Source organism: Vombatus ursinus, unplaced genomic scaffold (genome assembly GCF_900497805.2).
Source record: "Vombatus ursinus unplaced genomic scaffold, bare-nosed wombat genome assembly UNPS02008996.1, whole genome shotgun sequence".
Taxonomy (NCBI): domain Eukaryota; kingdom Metazoa; phylum Chordata; class Mammalia; order Diprotodontia; family Vombatidae; genus Vombatus; species Vombatus ursinus.
The window spans coordinates 157277-183136 of record NW_020948774.1 but is presented as its reverse complement, the minus strand read 5'-3'; the positions used below and the strand labels follow the sequence as shown (position 1 = coordinate 183136).

The 25860-nt window shown below is 39.1% G+C and overlaps 1 protein-coding gene across 3 annotated transcripts in view; it reads left to right on the top strand.

Annotated features, from left to right (window-relative positions):
• Positions 1 to 25860, top strand: part of ASPSCR1 (ASPSCR1, UBX domain containing tether for SLC2A4) — a 135098-nt gene that overhangs the window by 27292 nt on the left and 81946 nt on the right. For all 3 annotated transcript variants that reach the window (XR_003568103.1, XM_027850136.1, XM_027850137.1), the window contains 3 exons: positions 13510 to 13567; positions 19206 to 19279; positions 20223 to 20658. Coding sequence is in view for 2 of the 3 variants with exons in the window: in XM_027850136.1 (XP_027705937.1) it covers positions 13510 to 13567; positions 19206 to 19279; positions 20223 to 20658 (568 nt within the window). In the remaining variant the exon portion in view is untranslated. The remainder of the gene's footprint in view (positions 1 to 13509; positions 13568 to 19205; positions 19280 to 20222; positions 20659 to 25860) is intronic.

Genomic DNA, 25860 nt, shown 5'->3' with positions numbered 1-25860 from the left:
CAGCCTCGGAAGGCGCATGAAATGTATTATCACGAAAGAGGGAGGGCTCAGGGAAGACAGTGGGCTTAGGGAAGAAAACAAGGCCATTAAGGATCTCTTGTTTGTTTTTCTCCCTCTTTTTTTCTGTTTATGATTTGTAGTTCCCAGAGATGGATTGAAGTCCCTCTCATGGGAAGGATCATGAGAGAGAGAGAGGGTATGCAATGTGTTTGATTTTACAATGCTAGTGTTTCAACCAGGAATTCTAGTGTTTCAACCTGAAATCTCAAGACTTTGACTGAATTTGGAGGTGATGCAGAAGTGTAACTGGTTTGGGGATAATCAGCTTTTTCAGTTTATTTGGCATGAAGCTCTTTGTATATAGAGGAGGCCTAAATTCTTCATTTTAGTTCTTAAACATTTCTCCCTTGCCTAGGGATCTTTTTCCTTATGACTTTTACCTGCCTTGACTACGATGACTTCGCCTTCGACTTCTGATCTTTGGCAGCTTGGCTTTGAAGGAAAGAGTTAGATGAAATTGATTGGTCTCTGTCCAGACTGCCCTGATTTCTCCCTGTGGTCTTGTTTCTTTTAGTGAAACCTGGGTTCCTGGTGTGTCACAGTAGGTGGGTCAGACAGATCTTTTGTTCTTTGGTAATGAGGAAGAGCACATACCTCACATTCAGTGAACTCGGAGAAACAAAGTTTGACAGTACTAATCCTACCACAGCAGGATGCAGCCCTGTTGCCCAGGATTTGAATGGCTACTTCACTGAGAGCTGGCCAGCTTCATAAACTGGTAGCTTGATGGCCTGGATTCAATCTCAGGTCCAGGACTCCTTGCCTTTGAGAGTGGAGAGCTAAGAGAGAACTGCTGGAAGCCCTTATGTATTGAGTTTGCTTCAGTAGATTTGATGACAACGACTATGAGAAAACATGAATGATGGAGTGGGCAAAGAGTTGACTAGCTTTCCAGAGACCACTTGGCTCAAAGGACAGTGGAAATGACATAAGACTGAATAGCCCTTGCTGTCTTCTTCGTAATTTTTCAGGAAAGGGGGAATAAATAAAGGAATAATAATAGATTGAGGTTATCCAGTAGCAGGCCTCCCTACCAGGGATTATGCTGGTGTTCTGGTATGGTCCCAGGCAGAGGTTCATCCTGGTTGAAACCTCTGTTATCAGTCCAGTGTAGCTCTTGATGGATCCTGTATTAATGTAGTGATTATGGAATAAGAAGATAAGTTGTGTATGATAAACTGAAGGTTTAACCTCTTTTTGGATAAGTTGTAGGAAAATAAAAAGCTACATTCCAACAGAATAAAGGCTTTTTGTCCTTAATTGGTACTTGGTTGGTTGTGTTCTAGGGCCTTTACCTGGTATACATATACGCTCATCTTTTTTAGGCTAACTCATTATTTATTGTCCTCTCCCATTGCCATACTGGCTATTTTGTTCCCCGTGCTTATCAAATCTCTTCTCAATTTTTCTGCCAGGACCTTGGGATTTATTTAATAAATCCCTTTTCTATCTCTTCCACATGGCATTTTTTACTTCACCTTTAACCTGGACCTTTTCTGCCTTTCTTCCTTGCTATCTTTTCCCATTTAACCTAGACTATGATTTGGGTAGTAACCTTTTGTTTGGGGGGCAAGGGAAAGGAGGAAGAGAAGTCTTTGTAAATTCCTGTTCTACTTATTTAGATTATGGAATCGATAGAGGGGAAAGATTTATGTGTAGGAGGAAAGAATTTCATAGGAATAAGTAGCCCTTAAGATAGCAGCATTCCTAGCAGAGAACTGGGCTACTTAGATTAATTCTTTCTATTTAGGATGACTTTACTGAGAGAGATGTTAGAATTTCCTCTGGTTGTCTTTAACTAGGATATATTCTCATCCTAGTTTAGGTTTGTGTTTCTGAAGGTATGGGATTAGAGTAAGATGATCTCTTAAGGTCTCTGCTACCCCACGATGGTTATATTTGCCTTTTGAAAAAAAATCTTTATTGGTTGCTTTTGCTTTTCCATTACCTACATTTTTTCCCCAGTCATCCTTTTCCTTTCCCAGTTATCTTTTATAACAATGAAAAAGAAGAAAAAAAAAAGCTCAGCAAAACATCAACTGTATCCAGCAGTCTATTCAGTTTTCCACATCCATATCCTCCCCCTGCCTTCCTTGCAAAGAGGGCTGAGAAGTGCATGTTCCTTCTTTGGGGCCAAGCTGTTTGGTTATCATAGTTTCGTAATTTTACAGCATTCAATTTTGATATGTTGTTATTCTTTTCATTTATACTGATGTGGTCATATATATTGTTTTCCTGGTTTTGCTTACTTTGTGGAAGTTCATATAAGTCTTCCATGCTTCTCTGTATGTCATATTCATTGTTTCTTGTAATGCAATAATATTCCGAAACGTTCATGTCCCATAGTTTGGTCATTCTGCATTGATGAATGGCTTTGTTTTTAGTTCCTTGCTACTATGGAAAGTGCTGCTATAAATATTTTGGTGTGTTTGGGACCTTTTTGCCATTGACTTCTTTAGGGGTATATGTCTATCAGTAGTCTCTATAGATCAAAGAATATATAGTCAAAACTATTCTATTTTCTTTCCTTTGTTTCATTTGTCTTGAAATGACGTTTCACCACAGTATAAGAAGCAGAAACATATTGAGGTCTTTAGGTTTTCTTGACTCTATTTTCTTGTTTCTTTTCTTGACTTATGACTTCCATCTGAATTTCATGTCATTGCTAGCCCTGATTTAAAAAAAAAAAAATTCTTGCTCTGGTGGGTCTGCAAATCTGCCTGATCCTTTTTTTGGGGGGGGGGGTGAGGCAATCAGGGTTAAGTGACTTGCCCAAGGTCACATAGCTACTAAGTGTCAAGTGTCTGAGTTCGGATTTGAACTCAGGTCCTCCTGACTCCAAGGCCGGAGCTCTATCCACTGAGCCAACTAGCTGCCCCAGGCCTGATCCTTTTTTGAAGTATCTATCTTTCTAGTTCTTCATTTCTCTAGAACTTAATTATTAGCTCCTCTCATTATTTTGTTTTTCTAAGTCTTGTCTCCTCCAAATTATAAGCTCCTTGAGTTCAGGGGAGCATGTCATAATTTATTTTTTACTGTCTTCCACATAGTAGGTATTCAAAATACACTTAGTGAAACACTTCTTTGCTTCCTGGAAATCTCATTTAAACCATTCCAGACTCTAACCTGTTCTGCTATACTTTTCCCCATAATAATAATAATAGCTCACATTCATATAGCACTTTAAGGTAGAAGCTTGTTATTCATAAAGGATTTTGGTGCAGAATTAGATGTGAGTGTTCTTATTTTGGTGCCAGTTTTGCAAATTAACATGACCTCATAGGCCCTTTGTGCCATCCCGAAGTAGGCCAAGGTCAGGCCAGCATATCAATAAAAAAAGGGAAATACAGTTTAGGGGTGCTTCCAGCTAATATTTGTATTGCCTTTGTGTCAGTACAAGTGAAAAGACCTTGAGTTATTAGCAAGATGGAATTGGTGTATTTTGAGGTATCCTAGAATGTTTTCTAGAGTATCACTTACAGAGAGTTGTTGATACTAGGATTAGAACTCAAAATGCTGAGTTTTCTGTGGGCTCTTGAGGTGCCCAGTGGTGTTTTAGGTTGTCATCAATCATTTATTCTTTATATCTAGAGAACAGCTTTGGTTGTAGACATTATGTTAGGGGAAGCACATTCCATACGAAGAATGGCTCTTTTTGTTTTTGGGTTGGGCAGTGGGGGTTAAGTGACTTGCCCAGGGTCACACAGCCAGTAAGTGTTTTGTGTCTAAGGCCGGATTTGAACTCAGGTCCTCCTGAATCCAGGGCTGGTGCTCTATCCATTGCGCCACCTAGCTGTCCCAAGAATGGCTCTTGATAGCCATGGTGTCCACCCAGTAGCTCACACTAGGGTCAAGTTCACCTTGTACCCTGGGGTAGTGTTTTGGATCACCGAAGAAATGGATCATGCAGTCTTTGACTGAGAATATTAATGTTAGAGAGACCTTAGTGACTATCTTGTCAGAATTTTTTAAAAAGTTGAGAATTGAAACTGACCATCTACTTTGAACCTCAGACTGATCAAGAATCCATTCCAGATGGGGCAGCTAGGTGGCGCAGTGGATAGAGCACTGGCCCTGGAGTCAAGAGGACCAGAGTTCAAATTTGCCCTCAGACACCTAACACTTGCTAGCTGTCTGACCCTGGGCAAGTCGCTTAACCCTATTGCCTAGCAAAAAACAAAAACAAACAAAAAAAAGAATCCATTCCAGAACACACTCATAATTATCATTCAGCCTTTGCTTGTGAGCAAATATGCTACTGCTGGAGGCAGCCCATTCTAATTTGGGGTAGCTTCAGTAACTTAAGGAAGTTTTTCCTTGTATCATGCCTAAATATTCCTCTCTATAACTGCTATCTATTGTTTTCAGATTCTGCCTTCTGGACTCAAGTAGGGGTTCTAATCCCTCTTTCACATGATAGCTCTTCAGATACTTGAAGACAGCATTTTAGCCCAAAGCCTTCTCTTTTTTTCAAGCGAAACATCACTAGTACCTTCAACAAATCTTCATGGTTTGATCCTGAGGCCTTTCACCAACTTGGTCACCCTTTTCTGGATATACTTAAATATACTATTAAAATGTGTTAACCAGCACTGAATGTTGTAGATGTACAGAGGTTACCGTAAGACTACCTTCTCTCTAATCTTGGACGCTATGCCTCTAAATTTAGTTTAAGATTAAAACATTAGCTTTTTGGGGTGCTAGGTCATATAGTCGACTTGTATTGAGCTTTGTTGTTGTTGATTTGTTTCAGTCATTTCTGACTCATTGTGACCCCAAACTTGGGGTTTTCTTGGCAGAAATACTGGAGTAGTTGCCATTTCTTTCTCCAACTCATTTTACAGATGAGGAACTGAGGCATACAGGGTTAAGTGACTTGCCTAGGGTCACACAGCGAGTAACTGTCTGAGGACAGATTTGAACTTGGGAAGATGAATCTTCCTGTCTCCAGGCCCTGCACTCTATCTACTCTACCACCTAGTTGTCCTTGTATTAAGCTATTAGTTTACTAGAACCTTTTGATCTTTTTCAGGAAAATTGCTCTCTAGCCATGACTCCCCTCATCATTATACTTGTCCTCGGTACACTTGGGATAGAAACATTATTCCCTAAAAATTTCATATTATTAGGTTCAGCCCCTTGTTCTAGCATGTTGTGATAATTTGGTATCTGTTGTCTAACATCTGAGGTATTCCTCCTCGCTTTGTGTCATCTCCAAATTTGGCAGGTATGTCATCCATACCTTTATCATGTCATTGATAAAATTGTTAAATATTATAGAGCCAAGCACATAATTGCCTAGAATACTTCACTAGAACCCTTTGAACCAGTAATGATTACTTTTTCGGTCTGGTCAACCAGTTCTGAATCTACTTATTTATCTTTAACCCGTATCTTTGCCTAATTGTAATATTATATGTTTCTGATTGTGGGCGGAGTGGCAAAGAAAGAATATTAAGGGGAAAATGAGTATATTAGTATTAGTAATATTAGGGATCATTGGATACTTTTCTCAGAATGTCATCTTTCATCTTCACCTAGCATGGGACTATTTTGAGTGAGTTCTTCATTTCTTACCTTCATTTCTCTCCTCCACATTCATAATCATTTTGGTACACAGCCTCCCGATTATTCCCTGTAAAATTTGGTTGTGCCTCTTGTCCAATTGTTTTTTAAATGTGGAAGATATTTTGCAAAGCAGTAGTAAGCTTTGAAGTGGAATAATCCACTCAAGGCTCTGAATTGTTCTCACCCCACAGATCCAGTCAGGTGCCACGTCCTGTCCATTCTGCCTCCACCGTTAGTCTTCCAATGCAACCTTAGTTACATTGCTAAAACATCTCTTCTCAGACTTTTTTTGTTGTTGTTTTTAATTTTTATTTTTAGGCAGTTGGGGTTAAGTGACTTGCCTAGGGTCACACAGCTAGTAAGTGTCAAGTGTGTGGTCTGAGGCCAGATTTGAACTCAGGTCCTCCTGACTTAAGGGCCGGTGCTCTATCCACTGTGCCACCTAACTGCCCCATGATGAAATTTGTGATCTGTCATGTCTCCCTCCTGTCTCCCCTTGTCCATTCTTTTTGTTTGTTTGTTTGTTTTTTGTTTTTTGGTGAGGCAGTTGGGGTTAAGTGACTTGCCCAGGGTCTCACAGCTAGTAAGTATTATGTGTCTGGGGCTGGATTTGAACTTAGGTCCTCCTGATTCCAGGGCCAGTGCTCTATCCACTGAGCCACCTAGCTGCCCCCAGACTATTTTAAAATAGCCTTCAAGCAGTTTTCTTGCCTTAAGTCTACCCCTTCTGTAGTTTTCTTCAAGCCAGCGCCTTGATAACTTTCTTAGGCATTTTCAGTGGTGTCTCATTGCCTTCCACATTTAAAAACTCTGCATCCCCTGTTCTCATCCTGTACTCTCATTTTCATGATTTGCTTAGGTGCCCCTCTCCTTCTCACAAGTACCAAGTTTCAAATAAGCTCCTCTTCTGCATTTCTCTTTGTTATGGATCCTTCCTTCCTTCCTTCCTTCCTTCAAGGTCTGTCTCAGAAATCACCCTCCTCCCCCCCAGGAGCTTTTCCTAATTCTCTCTCCCCAAAGGTTAATTTCTTTCTCTCTCTCTCTCTCTCTCTCTCTCTCTCTCTCTCATAGGGTTTTGTCTTGACTTCTTTCTATGTGTTTGTCAAACATTTAACTTTTGCTTTGCCTCTTACTCTGTTTCCTTCAACATACAACTCAGATGCTATCTCCTGTGTGAGGCCTTTGCCTCTCTCTCTCACTGCACGTGTTCTCCTATTCCCCATTACCTTCAATTTATCTTGTACGTATTTTACATTTAATTCTTTGAATACAAAGAAAAAGTAAAAAGAGTTGCAAGAGGAGGTATAAGATACAGAGGAGAGATGGAAGGTGACCTTAAAGGGCAAGTGACTTGCAGCTTGGGGGTACTAGGATAGGCCTTCTGCAGAAGGTGGAATTTAAGGTGAGTCTTGAAGGAAGCTAGTTCTGAGAGCACATTCTAGGTTTTGGGGTGAGCCATTGGAAAAGCATGGAAATAGAACAATGCAGTTTGTCTGTACAGAACAGCAAGTAGACTAGTATGACCATAGAGTATATGGAAGAGAGTAATGTATAAAAAGACTGGAGAGGTAGAAAGGGGCCAGGTTGTGAAGAGCTTCAAATGCCAAAGAAAGAAGTTTCCATTTTATTCTAGAGGTAATGGGGAGTCATTGAAGTTTGTTGAGTAGGAGGATGAGATGGTCAGATATTAGGAAAATCACTTTGGCAGCTATGTGGAGGATGGGTTGGAGTGGGGATAGATTTGAGACGGAAATAGGTCAGAAGCCTTTTGTAATATAAGTGAGAGGTGGTGAGGAGTTGAAATGGGTGATGGCTATGTCAGTGGATAGAAGAGGTCATAAATAAAAGATGTTGAGGAGGTAGAATGACAAGATTGGCAGCTGATTGTGTATATAGATTGAGTGAGAGTGAGGAGTAAAGGGTAACATTGAGGTTGAAACCTGAGTGGCTGGATGGTGGTGCTCTGGACTGCAATAGGGAAGTTCAGGGAAAGGTGTGTTTAGTGTTAGGGATAGGAAAATGAATTATGCTTTGGACAAGCTGAGTTTGAGTTATCTATGGGACATCCAGTCTCTTGGTACTTGGTAATGTAGAATTGGAGCTCAGAACAGAGACTTGGGCTGAATACATAGATTCAGGAATCATCTGCATTAGAGATATTAATGAGATAATGTAGAGAAGTGGAAGAGGAAAAACAGGATAGTGCCTTTGAGGGATACCTATATTTAGGTAGTAATGAGATGAATGTTGATCTCACAAAGGAGATTGAGTGGGAGTAGTCAGATGATAGGAGGAGGACCAAGAGACAAGTAGTGAAATCTCACATAGGAGTGTGTATCCAGGAGGAGAAAGTGATTAACACTATCAAATGCTGGAAAGAGGTCAAGATGGATGAAGTTTGAGAAAAAGCCATTGGATTTGGGGGCTCTCTAGTATTTAAATTCTTTTTTTTTTCCCGGTATTTTCTCCTTGACCTAGCAGTTTTGGATTTTTACTACAATATTCCTGGGAGTTTTCATTTTGGGGTTTCCTTCATGAAGTGACCTATATATTCTTTCAGTTTCTATTTTGCCTTCTAGTTCTAAGATATCTGGACAATTTTCCTTTGTAATTTCTTAAAATATGATATCTCAACTCTTTTTATTTTGTTTATGGTTTTCAGGTAGTCTAGTGATATTTAAATTATCTCTTCTCAATCTGTTTTTCAGGTCAGTTGTTTTTCCCATTTGATATTTAATATTTTTTTCTCTTTTTTTCCCCCAGTGTTTTCACTTTGTTTTATTTTATTTTGGGGGGGTAGCCATTTTTTATTGATTTATTTTCAGTTTTCAACATTAACTTCCATAAACTTTTGAGTTCCAAATTTTTTCCCCCTCCCTCCCACCTCCCTCCCCAAGACAGTGTTCAGTCTGATATAGGCTCTACATATATATTCCTATTAAATATATTTTCATGTTAGTCATGTTGTAAAGAAGAATTAGAACCAATAGGAGGAACCACAAGAAAGAAGAAACAAAACAGAAGAAAAAAAAAGAGCAAATAGTATGCTTTGATCTGCATTCAAACTCCATAGTTCTTTTTCTGGATGTGGATAGCATTTTCCATCATGAGACTTTTGGAGATGTCTTAGATCCTTGCATTGCTGAGAAGGACTAAGTCTATCAAAGTTAGTCATCGCATAACGTGGCTGTTACTGTGTACAACGTTCTCCTGGTTCTGTTCACTTCATTCAGCACCAGTCCATAGAAGTCTTTCCGGGCTTGTCTGATGGCATTGTTTTATTATTTCTTGATGTTTCATGGAGTCATTAGCTTCCGTATGGCCAATTCTAATTTTTAATGAGTTATTTTCTTCAGTATGATTTTGTACCTCTTTTAGCAAGTTTCTCTTTAACTTGGCTAGCTCTTGTTTCTTTTCCCCTTTTTTTCCTCCGTCACCCTTATTTGGTTTTAAAAAGCATTTTCTGTTCTTTCTTATTTATTTATTTATTTATTGCTTTGGCAATGGGGGTTAAGTGACTTGCCCAGGGTCACACAGCTAACTTAAGTGTCAAGTGTCTGAGACCGGATTTGAACTCAGGTCCTCCTGACTTCAAAGCTGGAGCTCTATCCACTCTGCCACCTAGCTGCCCTATCTTTCTTAGCTTTTAAAAAAAATTATTGTAGATTTATTTTTATTTTCAGTACCAAATTCTCTCCCTTCTTTCATCCCTTTCTCCACCCATTGAGAAGGCAAAAAATACAATACCTATTATACATATGAAGTCATAAAGAACATTTCCACATTAGTCATGTTGTGAAAATAAAAAGGAAGAAAAATAAAGAGGGGAAGAATATACTTCGGTCTCTACTCAGAATCCATCAGTTCTCTATTTGGAGGTGGATATCATTTTTCATCATGAGTCTTTTGGAATTTTGGGAGATCATTGTATTGATCAAAGTTGCTAAGTCTTTCACAATCGATTATCTTTACAGTATTGTTGATACTGTGTACGTTGTTCTCTTGCTTCTGCTTTGTATCGATTCATATGAGTCTTCCCTGATTTTTCTGAAACCATCCCCTTCTTCATTTCTTATAGCACAATAGTATTCACATTCACATACTACAACTTGTTTAGCCATTCCTTAATTGCTGGACGTCTCTTCAGTTTCCAGGTTTTTACACTGCAGGCTTATATGCTGGGCTAAATGTCAGAATGGAGTTGCTGCTCAGACTTCTGTGCTCATAACCACACAGCTCAGTTTCTGGAGTGTGTGTGTGTGTGTGTGTGTGTGTGTGCGCGCGCGTGCGCGCGCTCGCTTGTCAGCTGCAACCTCATGCTCAGTTGCAACTGCTACTCTGCCCTGAATCTATGACCAGGAACTGGATAATGGCTTATATGGCTGCTAAATGGCACTCATTTCTGCTCCCAGTGCTAGTTCAAGAGTCCTCTGGGATCTCTTTCTGTCCGATGCTTCCTGCCATGGTGCTCTATCTACGTCCTAGGTGCTTTTGGTCCCTGGCCACTGGAATGCTCCTAGTCCTGTTGCTGCTGCCAGTGCTGCAGCTCCTGGGTAGCTTCCTTCATAGAGTCCTTAGACCTCTCTGTCTTCCTAAGCTGCCCTGGGCTGGAAAAATGATTCGCTGTGACTTTTTCTTGGCTTTCCCAATCAGAATTCAGTCCAGCTAGGTTGTTGTGGAGAATATGTATTGAGAGAGCTAGGCGAAAATGTTTCTTCTCACTCTGCTGTCTTGACTCCTCTCACTATAGTTTTCACACTCCACTTTCTTCCCCTATTTTTGAAAATCAGGGACAAAACTTAGCTTTCTCTTGTCCAGCAACACCTCTCCATTATTCTCCAAAAAATCACTGATAGTGGCTCAGTAGACATATCCTTCAATTTTTTCAGTACCCTGGGTTATGAGTTGGCTGACCCTGGTAATTAAATGTTTTGGATTTTTTTTTACTGATAATAGTTTCTTTTTATATTACTTATATTTGAACCATCCCTTGTGATAAAGAATAAAATAAGGGAAAAAAAGTTTGGTAAAACTAACCAACATATTGTAAAAATCTGATAACACAGGAATAGCAAGTGATTTTTAACTCAACAAAAACACCTAAGTACTCTTACTGTATCTTTTTACTTATCAATTTCCTATTAGCCATTCTAGCCTAAAGATTATTGTTGGCAGAGAAAACAGAAGCTAAAAGTTGAGTAGTTCCACCTTTTCTCCATCATTCATTATTTGCACTGTCTGTCCTGAACAGTGCTTCTATGCCTTCTTTGATCCTTTTTTCCCAATGTAGCTAAGAAGAAAACACCCTTTTTTTGGGGGGGGTGTTCCTAGTATTTACTACTAGTTTACCTCATTCTAAGATTATTATTCCTGATGGTAGTCTTACAGGATCATGCCATGCCTTACCTGCCTTTGCTTCCACTTTCTGTATGTATAATTTAAAAATTCTGGTTTGTTGATAAGTTCTCTGTCAGTTCATCTAGATCTACCCCTTTTCCTTCTCTTTGGGTTGTTTCTTTTTGTGTTTTCAGTATTTTATTCTTAAGCATTCATTACCTATCTTTTCTTGGCTGACTTCTCCTGTTGAGTGAGATTCTATCTATCCTGCCTCTGAATCCTATGAAAACTGCAAATTCTCTGTCATAAACTCCTAGACATAGAAGTAATTTACTTCCAAGGTTCCCATAATTTCCTCTTTATTGACCAATTCCTCCTTGATGGTGAGAGTGGAGTCTGGAATAAAAGTTCTCATTTCTTTACCTTTTGAGGGATAAAGATAGGCAAGCCAAGAGAGATTTTTAGATGCTGTCTTTTGTCATTATTATAACATTTCTGGGTGTGGTTTGTGATCTGTTTCCTGAACCTCTCATCTATTTTATATCCAGTTTATATCCAGGAAAACAGTAGCAGATGCCAGTGATAGTTACTTTTAATTTTGCCTCCATTGATTGTCATGCAGATGCTGTCCACAGTGCTTTACCCCTCTAGTTCTACAATTCTCTGTCTTCATCTCATCCTTTAAAAACAAATAAACATAAAAAACAAACAGCTTTTTTTTTTTTAACTAAGCCATATTCCAGTTTATGAGTCCCGTCCCACTAAATTTCATTACGGTCAAATTTTCCTCTTCTCAGGATCTGAAATTCATTTTGTTGTTTTTCAGTCATGTTCAGCTTTTCGTGATCCAGTGGACCATCTTGACAGAGATGTTGGAGTGATTTGCCATTTCCTTCTTCCAGTTTGTTAAAGCGAACAGATATAACTTGCCCAGAGTCACACAGCTAATAAGTGTCTGAAGCACTTGTTACCTATTCTATAAGCATGTCAGGATTTTATTGCAAGGGTCTTTCTTAGATTTTTACATCCTGTGAATTTCTAGGTGTCTCTGCTTGTGAGATTACTTGGTTTTCTTTTCCTTTTCAGTTTAGATCTCTTTTGATTAGATCTGCACAACTAGAGACAAATGTATTGTGGTGGTGGTGGTTTGTTTTTTGTTTTTTTGTAATAGCCCTAGTTAGGTGCACTCCATGTCTAAAAACATTTCATGTCAATAAATGCCACTCTTAGTTGTCTTTTTTTAAATCGGCTCTTCACTTTACAAACCTGTGTGTCTCTTCTAAAGCCTTTTCTTTAATTGGTTCAAGTGATTAAAAACAGCACCTGTACTTTGAGGTCTTAACATTTCTTGCTCAAGACTTCATAATCTTCAACAGTGCTTGTTAGGTTCCTTCTGGCATTTGTGCCCATATGAATTATCAAAAGTGAGTACTCATCAGATTTGCCGAGTTCTGGGATGTTCTTTATCATGTCCTGGATACATGCCCAAGGAAGACACCTCAGTACCCCTCAGCATTGAGTCATCATCAGGTACCCACTCTTTCTTTCTTCTTCTTAACCTTATTGATTGATACCTTAAGTGATAACACTGTGGATCCACATTATTATCGTTTAGAGGAGGAGCAGTTGCATCTTCCTTAGAGGAGTCTGTGCTCTCCTATGTAAAGAGCATGTTATCTCTTACTTAGCTACAACTGTTCATTGGTCCTTCTTCCTTTTAGCTTGTGTCATATTTTCTATCCTCCATTCTTCTGACACGGGTTAGAATTCCCTTTTGTCTTATTAGATCCTTTTTCTCCTTTGTTTTAACATTGAAGTAATTCTCCCATTGTTTTGTGTGTGCGCGCGTGCGCGTGCGCATGCGCACATGTGTGTGTGTGTGTGTGTGTGTGTGTGTGTGTGTGTGTGTGTTTTTTCCTCTTTGATAACCTGGAGAGTGGAGAGGCATTCATTCCTTGAACTACTTTTCCCTGCATAGTAACTGAAAGAGTGGTCATTCAGTTTGGATCACTGCAAAATTCTCTTCTCCAGAAGTCCTCTGTCCTTTGTCATTGTTGCCAACCCTTTCATTTTACAGATAAGTCACTAAGCCTTGGAACAATTAAGTGACTTATCTAAGGTCCCATAGCTAGTTACTGACAGAGAAGAGATTAGAACACAGGTTTCTAGATTTGTAGTCCAGTGTTTTTTCTGCTACGTTGCGTATTGGAATGGTCTCTTTCTCCTTTGAGTGTTGGCAATAACCAGGTTTGGTCAGAGTAAGGATGAGTGCTATAACCAGGAGCATGAGAGAGAAAACTGCATGTCCTTTATCTTCAGAACACAGCTTTGATTGTGGGTGGGTGTGTGGTGGCCTTATTCCCTCATTTCTTAAACTATGGAGGCATGGGTAATGCCTCCCACATTGACTAGTCTGGATGAGGGATCTCATTTGCTTCCCTCCTAGCTGTCTTCTGAGCTGGGAGTCATGGTGACTGGCACCTGGGTGTTCTCTCTACATCAGCTTCAGAGAGCCTAAGCTGTTTTCTTTTCCTCTCCTTACAGGGAGTGTGTGGAGCAGCTGTGTGAATCTACTCCAGTCTGTGTTTACATGAGGGATGAGGTAGGTTAGCAGCTTTCTCTGGCTCAATAACTCCCATCCCCCACTCCCCCCCTCAGAATTCTGGCTTCTTTTTCCCTATGACCTCTCCTAAATCACTACACAAACTCAATGCCACTTTCCAACCTGGAAAATTCTCTCTCCTTCAGACCTGTCTTCAAAGTGTGTGACTGAGAGAAGTTAGATCTTTTCAAAGCCTGGTGTGTTTTATGGAAAAAGAAAAAAAAAAAGAAGCTCAAGCTTCGTTGGAACATAACCATAGACTGCCCGGGCGGCTGCTCCTATAAACCTCACTCAATGCCCTGTTTGTTTTTTCAATGTCTCTCAAAGCCCAAGAGTCACAAAAGTGGTTTTGTTTTAATAAATATTTGCTTTGCTCCATGTTTTGATCTCTTTCAAAACCTTTTGCAGTGTGGAGGTTTTTTGTGTGATGTTCAGTCCTGGCTTTTGAAGCCTAGCTTTTCCTCCTCCTGGCTCCTCCCTCCCTATCCCTCTTCTTTTTTCTTTCTCACTCTTTTCTTTCTGAGAGTGATGGTTGGGGAGTACCGCCTTTAGATCTAGGTCTCTCACAACCCCCAGGTCCCTGTTGCTGCTTGTCTTGAGCAAAGCTCTTGTCCTTATGTGGAGATTGACGAAAATTTAAGATGCCCATTCATTTACATACAGTTTGACATCCAAAAATCATTTTGAACACAGAGCTGACCCATCTCCATTTCCCCTATAGCACAATGCATAGAACATATAGTAAGCACTTAACAACTGCCTGTAGGCTGACTGAGAGACTGAGAAGAGGTTGCCTTGATTGAAGTTAAAAGTGATAGAAGCTTAAGAGATCACCTAGTCCAGCAGTCTTATTTTACAAATGCATAAACTGAGGCCCTCAGAAGGGACTTGTGGAAGAGCTAGAACTCTGGTTTTCTCTTAAACTACTGTTTATTCTGTTACTGAGATAATCAAGTTGGGTCCAGGAAAGTCCAATCAATACTTGTGTAAGGTTTGACATTTCCTGCTTTTATGTACACTGTTTCTGTGCTATCCATTGCACAGAGATATTTATTATCTGTTCTGTTTTCTTTGGTCTTATGATTTGAGAGAAGCATACGGACACAGACATGTTTATAAGAAATGTGCCTTAGAAGGAAAATGTTAAATTGATAGATGAATTAAAGTAAAGCATCTATCATAGACAGGTCAAATGAGAAGTTTGCGGGGTATAAGTGGGGTGTAGTAAAGGGTAACTTGGGAGATTTTTGTGTCTAGATGTGTGAGAAAGGGAAAGCAATCAATCCTTCTGATCTTCCCTGAAAGGCTTCTTGGAAGAGATGGTATTTCATGAACCTCTTAGTCATAAGCCTTCCATCTGGAGGTTATTTCTACTGCTAGGATCATGTCATCCTTAATGAGTGGAATATTGACTTACTAGACCAGGAGAGACTTCTGGAGATAGTCTTGGGAGTTTGAGAAGAGACTGTGGGTATCTGAAATTAACTTGTTCTCAAAGAATCAAAAACCAGCACTGAAGCATTCAGGGTTGTTCAGTCTAGGCCTCAAGTCCTCTTTTTAATATGGCTAAAGAAGGGGAGTTTTCATGGTTCACATCCTCATACACAGGATTTCCCTTGTTCCATATTTCTTTTCTGCATCCATGGGGTTAGTGCTCTTTCACGTGCTCCCAAATAGAATGCTAAAAGCAATGCCTCAAATAAGAGTAGGTGGAGTGGGACCTTGTACCACATTTTTTTCCCCTAAAAAAACTTGAAACTATCTTACTTTACTCTTCAATGAACTTTAGGTAAATCTTTCCTTTTGGATAAACCATTTTACTTCCTGATTAGTCTAATTGAAATGATACATAAATTTGTCCCATTTATCCCATTTCCTTTTTGATTTATTTTGCCTAGAAAAGCTACTTTTTTTTTTTTTAAGTGCTGATCTGGCTGTTATGGTGTTCAAACCCCTGTATTTAAGCTCTTTGAAGACTATTTAGAAAGAGAATCGATAAGCCTATTGATTTTATTGCCTAAAAACAGCTGAATTAAACCATTGCGGACATACCCTTTGTCTCCTGGCTTCAGTATTACTCATAAGCTATTACTGAGTATGCAAGGTACTTTGCCAAGTGTAGAATCCTTTAAAACAGAATTTAGATTCTTTTGCTTTAAACACTTTTGGAAAGGAAAGGTAAAAGAATGAGCAAGCCAAAATATTGATGATGTGTTACACAGAGGAAGTGATTAGGTGAAAAAAATGAAGCAGTTAGGGGAAAGTTAGACCTGAAGGTAAAAACCAGGTTTCTTAAGGTACCCAGGAAGAAGGGGAAGGGTTGAGTTCTCTGTATCAGAAATACTGCCTTGAGTTGCTCCTTTCTTTTCCAGCCCCTTCCATCTGAGAGCTCCTAAATATTAGGGATCCAGAACCCATTTGCATTATCCTTTCTTCCTTCATGAGCCATCCTGTAATAGTAATAGCCCATCCTATAATTATAATAGTTAGCATTTATATAGCACTTTAAGATTTGTAAAACACTTCATATGTGTTTTTTCATTTTATCCTCACAACAACCCGAGGAAGTAAGTGCTATTATTTTCCCCATTTTACAGATAAGAAAACTCAGCCAGTGGATTAAAGCAAACAGAGATAAGTGACTTGGCCAGTTTCATAGCGAGTAAATGAGGCTGGATTTGAATTTGGGTCCTCTTCGCCTTCAGCTCCATTACTGTTTTCACTGTATCACTTAACTGTTGCTAAGGCTTAGGTCTCTTCACGCTCTAGCAATGATGATCATACATTATAACACAATTTACAATGTTCCCATCTCTACTCCAGAGGACTAAGATTTGCAGGCAAATCAAGTTTTTGTGAGCAATTCCCCTCTTCTCTCCCTTCCTCAATTTTTTCTAGCTAGAATGAACATAAAAAACAGCTTGCACCCTGAGAAGCAAGTGTTGGTCAGGGTGAGACTGAAGCACTATTTTGCCTTGGTAATTTGGAGTAGATGTAGAAGAGTGAGTATAATGGAGTTATTGTATGTATGTGAGTGGCAGGTCTCCTCTTAGCTCCCACTTAAGAGGACCATTTTCTGTTCCCCTAGGCTGACCCCCTAAATCCTTTACCTGGGAAATAGGATTACTCTAAGGGTAGTTAACAAGTAACAGCAGGTACCTGAAGTTATAGGGAAGAACACTAGAAAACTTTAGCTCTGGGCATTGGTAGGGAGGAGAAGGATCGGCACCTTTGTGCATATAGGACAAAGATTAAATCCTATATTGTATCAAGACAAACTGTACACATTAATGCTGATTAGATTATGGAAAAGTAACAAAGAAAACATAATGACTAAAAATTTGGGTTGGCTGTGTAAAAGAAATACTGATTACAGTCATTTATGAAAACTGCTTGCCATTTATGCCTAATTACCATGTAGCATAGTAACAATTATGCATATCCTTAAATGAGTTGGTTTAACTTGTGTAAATTCTACTTGATGAAAATCTGTTCGTATATGCCCAGAATTTGTGGATTTTTTTGACTCGTGTAACATAGTCATGTATTTTTTGGAAATTTTTTTGTTATTTTGACATTGACAGACATCAACCAGTAACTATGTTGGTTGATGATTGTTATTTCCATATATGTAGAAGAACAGAAAAAGAGAATTTCATATACATAGAGGAACAGAAAAAGAATTGTATATGTAATTATGATTATATTGCATACAGCTTTCATTTTTAAAAAGATACACCAGTTTCAGTTGTCCTATTTGCCTGTGCCTCCTGAACTTTATCATCTGTGTTGTTTTGTTTTTTTTTTTTAATTTTTAGGCAATTGGGGTTAAGTGACTTGCCCAGGGTCAAACAACTAGTAGGTGTCAAGTGTTTGGTCTGAGGCCAGATTTGAACAGTACCACCTAGCTGCCCCTATCATCTGCGTTTTTTTAAAAAATGCTAGTAACTCTTTTCTTTTTTGGCATCATTATTGCATTAGTTCCTTAACCATAATATGCTCAGCCATTCCACAATTGAAGGACAGACACCTCCCTAGTTTCCAATTCTTTGCTACAAGAAAAAGACTTACTATAAATATTTTTGGATATTTGGGTCATTTCCTTCTTTTTTAGATCCCTGAAGTATATACCTAGTAGTGGTATTGAAGGATGAAGGGCTATGGACAGTTTAGTCACTTTTGGACATGCTTCCAAATTGCTTTCCAGAAATGTTAGACCAATTCAGATCTACCAGTAGTGCCTGTCTTCGCATAACCTCTCCAACAATTGTCATTTTTCCATTTTTGTTACCTTTGCCAATCTGATGAGTATGAGGTGGAACCTCAGAGTTGGTTTAACTTGCATTTCTCTTTTTAGTGATTTGCATGTTTTTGCATATGTCATGGTTCTCCTTTGTAACTAATTGTAATTTCCCTTTTCTCTGCCTCCTGACAGTTGTTGATAATATACATAAAGGCTGATAGTTTTTGCTGGTTTTATATTCTGCTACTTTGCTGAAGTTATTTCTGTTAATTTTTTGTTGAATCTCTAAGATTCTCTGAAACTATCATTGTCTGCAAAAAGCTATAATTTTGATGGCCATATATTTATAATTTTTTTAAGTTAGAAGTCACATTAATCATTGAAATAATTTTTAGGTTTGATTTTTGATTCATGATTGAACTCTCCAGAGTCTTTTTTGGCATGCCCCTTTAGCAGTCTGGAAGCTTGACCTCTTTTTTGGGTTGGGAGTCAGCTTTCTGTGTGGGAGGGCATAACAAGGACTAAGAACCAGTAGGTGATCTTTACTTCTTTCTCTTTTCTTCCCTAAAATGTTCTGATAGAATCCTATTGTTCTCAGTTTGTCATCTTCAGTTTTCAACCCCTTATTACACTCCAGGTTTTTTCCCACCCAGGGTTTGACCAGAGGCTTTCTCCAAATCTCTTGGCACTTTGTTCTATAGAATTCCTTTCTTTATCTATTCCCTTCAGTCCAACTAGGGTGGTTCCCTTGTTTTATAGATCATCTAGTCATAAAATGGAAGAGACCTTAAGAGGTCGTCAGATCTAATCCAGTCAATTTATAAATCTGGAAATGTGGTGCAGAGAAGTTGAATGACTAGTTAATGACAAAATTGAGATTAGAATATTCAGGTCTCATGACTCCTGTACTCTTTCTGGAATATACCATTCTGCCATTTCATTTATGATAAAGCTAAAAGATTGGAAGGAAAAGCATCACATGATATGGGGAAGTGGAGAAAGGGCTTTGGCCCTAGTTAGAAAGATGGGAACTTTATTTTAAACCAGAAAAGACTTAAGAGCTTACAGAGTTAAGAGGGAGCTGGAAGAGAGGCAGTGTAATTTAGTGGAGAAGACACTGGACTTGGAGTCAGCAAGACCTGGGTTCAAATCCTACCTTGTATACTTACTAGCTGTGTGACATTGGGCAAGTCACTTACCTGCTTTGTGCCTTAGTTTCATCATCTGTAAAATGAAGAGGTTGGACTCAGTGGTTTCTAAGGTCCCTTTTAGCTCTAAATCTGTACTCCTTCAAGAGTTCTCTTAGGAGTTTGCCTGTTGCTTATTCTCTGGCCAGCTATCTTCAGGTATCTCAGACAAAGGTATATTCTGTTCCGCATTTTTATCCCATTCCAGATAACTGGGAGAGCTGCTTTGCAGAAGACCACACTGAAGTCACTGGGCTTAACTGGAGGCAATGCCATCATCAGGTCAGGTGGAGGAAGTTAGCCTTCCTGTCAGAGACTCTTTTTTCTTTGTAAACTTATAGTGGTAAATTTGTTTTGTTTTAGACACCAGAAAAATGCGTTAAAAAAAAAGTTCAAAGGCAAAAAAAAAAATGCATCCTCACAGCAATTACTGCATTTGCCTGTTTATCTAAAACTGTTGCCCAGATGTGTTTCCCATGGTTGCAGATGTTGGCTTAGGCTTTTTACAATGTTGTTTGGGTACAGTTTTTTTTGAAAATATATTGTTATGATTTTGACAAATATCAGCTAACGTGAATATTTCCACTTACAAAGAAGAGCAGAACAAGCAGACCGTATATTAAACCATGTATCTTTTAAGTAAATCTTTTTTAAAAAATTTAACATGTTTGTTCCAAAGTTGTCCTGCTTGTTTCTGTCTCCTTCTCGACCTTTTTTCTTTTCTTTGTGGGTACAGATTAAAAGAAGTAGGGTAGGTTTATTGATTGGATGGGAAATACAAATCATTCGTGGGCGATTTTACTAGTGTTTAATTAAAAAATTGTTTAAAGCCTGGTTCTGACCTTTTCCATGGGAAGCTAGCTCCTGTGGCTCCGCCTGCTGGTTGGGTTTGACATCAGCTCCTCTTGACTAGCTTAGGTTTAAACCCCACTCTAAATAGATAGCTTTCTAGCTCCTTAAAGGGGCTTAATTTCACTTGTGCATGATATCGGATCGATGCTTGGTTTTGCTTATTGCAGTGTAGAAAAAGAGAAAAAGACCAAATCCTCTGTTGTTCAGTCACGATAATTGGGTTAACTTCCTGATTCCATCAGAAAAGCTTTGGAGCTGTTTGACCATCATTATGAGTTGGGGGGTGGGACTTAGGAAATCCTAGGGGGCAATAAGGGATTTTTTTTCCTGTTTCTGGCTATTGCTTATTATTGCCTTGATTTTCTCCCAAAAGGTTTTCCATGAAGATGTGTGAATCACCTGGCACGCAGGAGGATGTGGTTCCTGGGATTAAAGTCTTAGGAAACCCAGCCCCATCTGTCTCTGTTGATCAGGCCACCACTAACTCTCTGCTTTCGTTGGGCTCTGGTGGGCTAAGTGGTGGTGATTTGAGTCGACCAGATGATGCAGTTGCTTCAGGGATCAGCCAAATAGATTGTCTGGGCCTTAAACGGTTGGATGATGAAATGAGGCTGAGTTCCAAGGAGTCAGTATCTCCTTCCTTTGTTCCTTTCTCTGGGGGCGGGCAGCGCCTTGGAGGCTCTTCTATGCCATCAAGACATCTGGTGCCATCTTCAGCCAAGTTGCCAAAATCTCTTTCTAGTCCTGGAGGCCCTTCTAAACCAAAGAAGTCCAAGCCTGGCCAGGAGCAGGAACAAGAATCGGAAGAGGTAAGAGATATTTTAGAAGTTTCAGTGTACGTGGGACTCAGAGTCCTTTTAAATCTGTTCTCCTATCAGCATAGGAGGCAATAACTGTCTATATTTTTTCTTGTACAGTGGCTTGAATATTGGAGAATGAATGAAAAGGCATTTATTAAATGTTAACTCATACTAAGCACTGTACTAAGTGCTGGGGATACAAATACAAAAGGAGAGACTGCAAACTTATATTGTAATAGGAGAGACAATATATAAAGAAGACGAGCTATGGAAGGATATTTTGATTTGGAAAGTTAACAGCATGGTTATAGGAACCCAAGAGTAGTAAGTCAATGTATTCTTTCCAGTACCAGTGGCATTATTATTTTATTATGGTTCCAGAAATAGGTGGAATAGGGTTGGGAAGAATAGGACTGAGAATCCAGGAGGATAAGGATTATGGTCTGATATAGTGAGTCACCAGAGCTTCTCACTAATCAGGATGGTAGCGATGGAAGGACAGGGAGGGGAAACTTGAGTTACCTGGTTTTAAGAATCAGATTTGTCATGTGGTGAAGTTGAGTTAGTGGCTTCTCTAGCCTTCTGCTTTGTCTGACCTGGTTTCATTTTTCCAGCTTATGAATTAATTCTGTTTTTAATTCTGAGCGCACTTCCCTGACCATCACCCAAATATACTTCCTTTTGCTTTCAGCTAATTGACGTTCAAAAAATGCAAATTAATCTGAATATTAGCTTAAACAGAGCAGAATTTAAATGCTAAATTTACTGTTAAAAATCATGGGATGTATTCGGAAGTTCTCTTCTAGGCACTGAGGATTCAAAGACAAGAATAAAACAAGTTCTGCCTTTCAGCAACTTATGTTTGGTAGGGATTGGGAAGCACCATGAACATAGATAAATACAAAGTAATTTTAGGAGGGAGAACGGGATAATAACTAGAGGGTTCAGGAAAGACCACGTGGAGGATGTAGTGAACACCCAAACTGAGCCTTGAAAGGAAGCTCAGGATGAGTGAGTGTATTTCTGGCATAATGCCTGTGTAAAGGCAAAGAACTAGAGGTAGTTTTTCAGATATGAGTAACAGCTTAAGTAGTTCATATTCTCTGGAATGTAGACTTTGTGAATGAATGAGTGAAGGATAAAAGTATTTATTAAGGGCACAAATACAAGCCGGCAAGACAGTCCTTTCATTTAAGGAGCTGATGTTCTAATGGAGGCATCTTAACTTACATAGGCTGTTAAAGCTTAAAACTGCAGCAAGACTTTGGGACTTCCTGAATATGAGAGTTAGAAACAGGAGGATAGGACAAGGAGGGAGTTGGCCAAGGATTTGAAGCTGACTTTAAATTTTGTGGTGACTTGGTTCTAAGCAAAATAGAGTGAATGCTCCATTTATTAGAGCCCTGGTCCCAGGTTTCCAGTGGGATGAAGATGATGAAAGGGGTGGACACATGATTTGGAATTGCTAGGGAAGTGACATAAGGTGAAAGCTCACCTGTCAAGAGCCCTGGGTCCCAGGGCATCTAAATATATGTAAATGCATGTAAAAGATAGATGGGAGCCTCCACATTGTGGAGGAGGCCAAGCTGAGTAGTTTATATTTTATCTCAAAGACAATAGGGGACCACTGATAATTTTTAAATAGGGGGAGGGTGTGTGGCATGGTCAAATATGTGTTCTAAGAATATTAATTTGTCAGTCTGTGGAGCATGTATAGGAGAAGGAAGTAGTAAGACAGATTAGGAGACTGTTACTGTAGTGTAGGTAAGAGGTGTCGAGGCAAAATTAAGGTACTCTGTGAGTGGATGTGCCAAGCACTGTGTTAAATGCTTTACAGATATCTCATTTTATTTTTACAACAGCCCTGGTAGGTAGGTGCTATTATTATCCCAATTTTACAGTTGAGGAAATAGGCAAATAGAGGTTAAGTGACTTGCCCAGGGTCATACAGCTGTTTTGAGGGCAGATTTGAACTTATGACTTTGTGACTTTAGGCCCATGCTCTATCCCCTGTACCACCTAGCAGCACTTCATGACAGGACTTGGGAGCTGCTTGGATATAGAGAATGAGAGAGAGCGGGAAGAGGTAAGAATAACTTTGAGATTGTAAGCCAGGATGACTTAAAAGGATGGTGGTACCTTTAGCAGAAATTGGAAAGTTTGGAGTAAGAAATTGGTTTTTAGCAAAAAAAATAAAAAAATTAAAAAAAACTAACAAACATTTATCTTGTCTCCTTCATTCTTCTTCAAGAAAGAAAAAAAAAATCAAAACTTTTTTTTTGCCAAATATGCATTGTCAGGCTTTTTAATTGGGGCAGCTCGGTGGCACAGTGGATGGAGTGCCAAGCCTGAAGTCAGGAAGGCTCATCCTCCTGAATTCAAATCTGGCCTCAGACACTTACTAGCTGTGTGGCTCTGGGCAAGTCACTTCAAGGTTGTTGTGAGGATCAGATGAAATAATTGTTGGAAAGGACTTAGTGCAGTGCCTTGCACGTGGTAGGTTCTTATTTCCTCCTTCCCTGAAGTTTTTGTCAAATAGTGAGAAGATGGTGTCCTTTGGCTTATGGAACAATGACATAATATTATATGTTAGTTTGCTTTTTTATTGTTGTGTTCAGGGAATGGATGTTTGCAGAAAGTATTAAGTTCCATTTAGGACATGCTGAGCTTGATATGCTCATGAGATTTATAAGTAATGAAGTTCAGCATTCAGTTGGTGGTGCAGGGCTGAAGTCAGGAGAAAGATGAAGATGAAATTTATAGATCTGGGAGTCACCTGCATAGAGATGATAAATGAGCCCATGGCAATAGTTGGGATTGCTACAAGAGATGATATAGAAAGAACATTGTAACAGTGTTGCGTTTTCGACTCTGGTGTAGAGTTTTTTTACCTTTAGTCTTTAACTCAGATGATCAGCCCATTTGTAGCCCATACCCTCAAATGTCATATATGCTAACATGCACTTATTATCTAGTTTATTTTTATTTCCTCCACCCATCTGCAACTCCTCTTATCAAATATTGGCAAAGAGAAATGAGGAAACTTAAGCTGTCTAGACACACCAAGGAGGTTTCTGAAATTCATCAATTTATTTAACTTGTGATGGAAATAGTACCTTGAAGCAAGGCCGCAGTCTTGCCCCTCGCTTCCATATTCAGGAAGACATTTTTCTTGGCTTTAGGTAGGCTTTTATAGTCACCCCAGCATTGAAATTCTTTTGGGTGATTGTCAACATCGTTATGCTTCTGAAGGTTGCCCCATGTTTTTTGTGTGTGTTTGAGGCAATGGGGAGGGCTCCGTATCCATTATGAGTCAGACTGACCTTGTCCAAGTCACGTCCTGGTCAGTTGCAATCATACAAAAGCATTTAAGAGGGCACACAAAAGGGAAAGGCTGGTTAGGACACATCTGGTCAGTTCTTTCCCTGAAGGTAACTATAGAATTGTTTCCTTAGTCTTTAGGGCTTTTTCCAGTCTTTTTTTTTTTTCCAGTGACTCAAAAAATGAAGTTTCCATTAGCATCCTTGGGAAATTTTTGCATGGTCTGGGGACTTCTCACCAGCAGGGAGTTTCTCTAGGGTTCAGCCTTAAGCTCCCCATGTCTTCATTTCAGTTCAGGCCTCATGAGGATGTTGTTCGGTGAAACTCTTGCAGACATTGTGGAAAACACAAGTTTTATTTATGAATAAGGACCTGCTTCCTCTCTTTCTTGCTAGTCTTTTTGTCCAGTGTAGTAGAACTACTATGGCTGGGACTGTGACATTGTTGCAGATAGGAATAAACTGAGTGAAAAATGGTCTTCTAGTTTTTAACCTTGGTTTCATGAAAATAAATGTTAAATTTTAATTAGAATTTGTCAGTTGAATTTTCATTTGAAAAGGGTGGTATTCCCTGATTTTTCCCTCACCCAGTCTATTCCCTGATCTTTCCCTTACTTGGTCTCACTTCTTTTCCCTGCCAGATATACATAGTTTAGTTACAAGACTTATGCACAAAAGTATGTGACATGAGATAGTATGGTACAATGATATCTACCTATCTATCTATTTATCCATCTGTCTGTCTATCTGTCTGTCTATCTATCTAAATTGACTGATGCCCACTGAAAGAAGCCAGGAAGAGGGCTTCAAGAAATGTGGTTTGTCTCTTTGAGATCTTTTGCTTGGATTTTCCTGGGGATTTGTAATGGAGGGGGATCTCTGAATAGGTGTAGCTTTAAGGGTCTGCTTTCCTTAATCATTTGCAATGAGCTGTATGACCTGCTAACTGGCAACTGAAAGAGTAGTGGGTAGAATTAAATACCAAAGGGTGAAAATTTTTTTATTTAGCTTTTTTTTTAAACCAAGCTACAAGTTTGGTTCTAAACCATCAAATTGCATTATTTATTTATTTATTGGGTTCATGTGTTGCCATTTAAGATGTTTTATTGATGACTTTTTTCTTTACATCACAGTCATCTTCAAATTGAACCCTCCCTCCAGACTCAACCCCTCCCCTGTGACAAAGAAAAATAATTAAGCAAAACCTTCCAATAATTAGGGCCACTGGGTACATCAATTTGAATGAAGGTTCTCTGTGAGTGCTAGGAGTTCCAAAATGAAAAGACTTGATCAGTTTCTCATACTCATTTCATTTGGCAAAAAATAAAAAACAAAAAATTTTTCACCTACCTGTGTTTAATTCCTACATTTGGCAACAAAGGCCTCTCCCCATGATTATTTGGTAACTCAGTGTCTGTATTAGAGAAAGGAAAAGGAGAAAATCCATGAACAGGACTTATGTGTCCAAATGAGATTTATTAAAGGATAGTCTGTTCAGCCAACCAAGGCCTCTGAAAGGCTAGAGAAGGAAATATTGTGATCTTGTAAATCTACTCCTTGACTAGAATGATGATGTAGCTGCTCTCAAGATGTCTTCTCTGCTTTACCTTTTTATAGATGAGAAGTCTTTTATCTGGTGGGTGTTAGGGATACTTCTTTCTTTTTAGGGAGAACAGATAGATTAAGCTCTGACTCTTTAAAAGGAAGCGCTGGCTTTGTGCTACAATATTCGATTTAATACTTACAGAGTATTTTCTTTTTGTCCAGCAGTGAGCTAGGGAATGTGGGGGATAAGGAAAAGGTAGAAGATATCATTCCTGTGTTCAGAGGAACTGAGGGTCTAACAAGGGAAGAGAAGACCAACACTTGAAATAATTTGAAAGCAATTAAA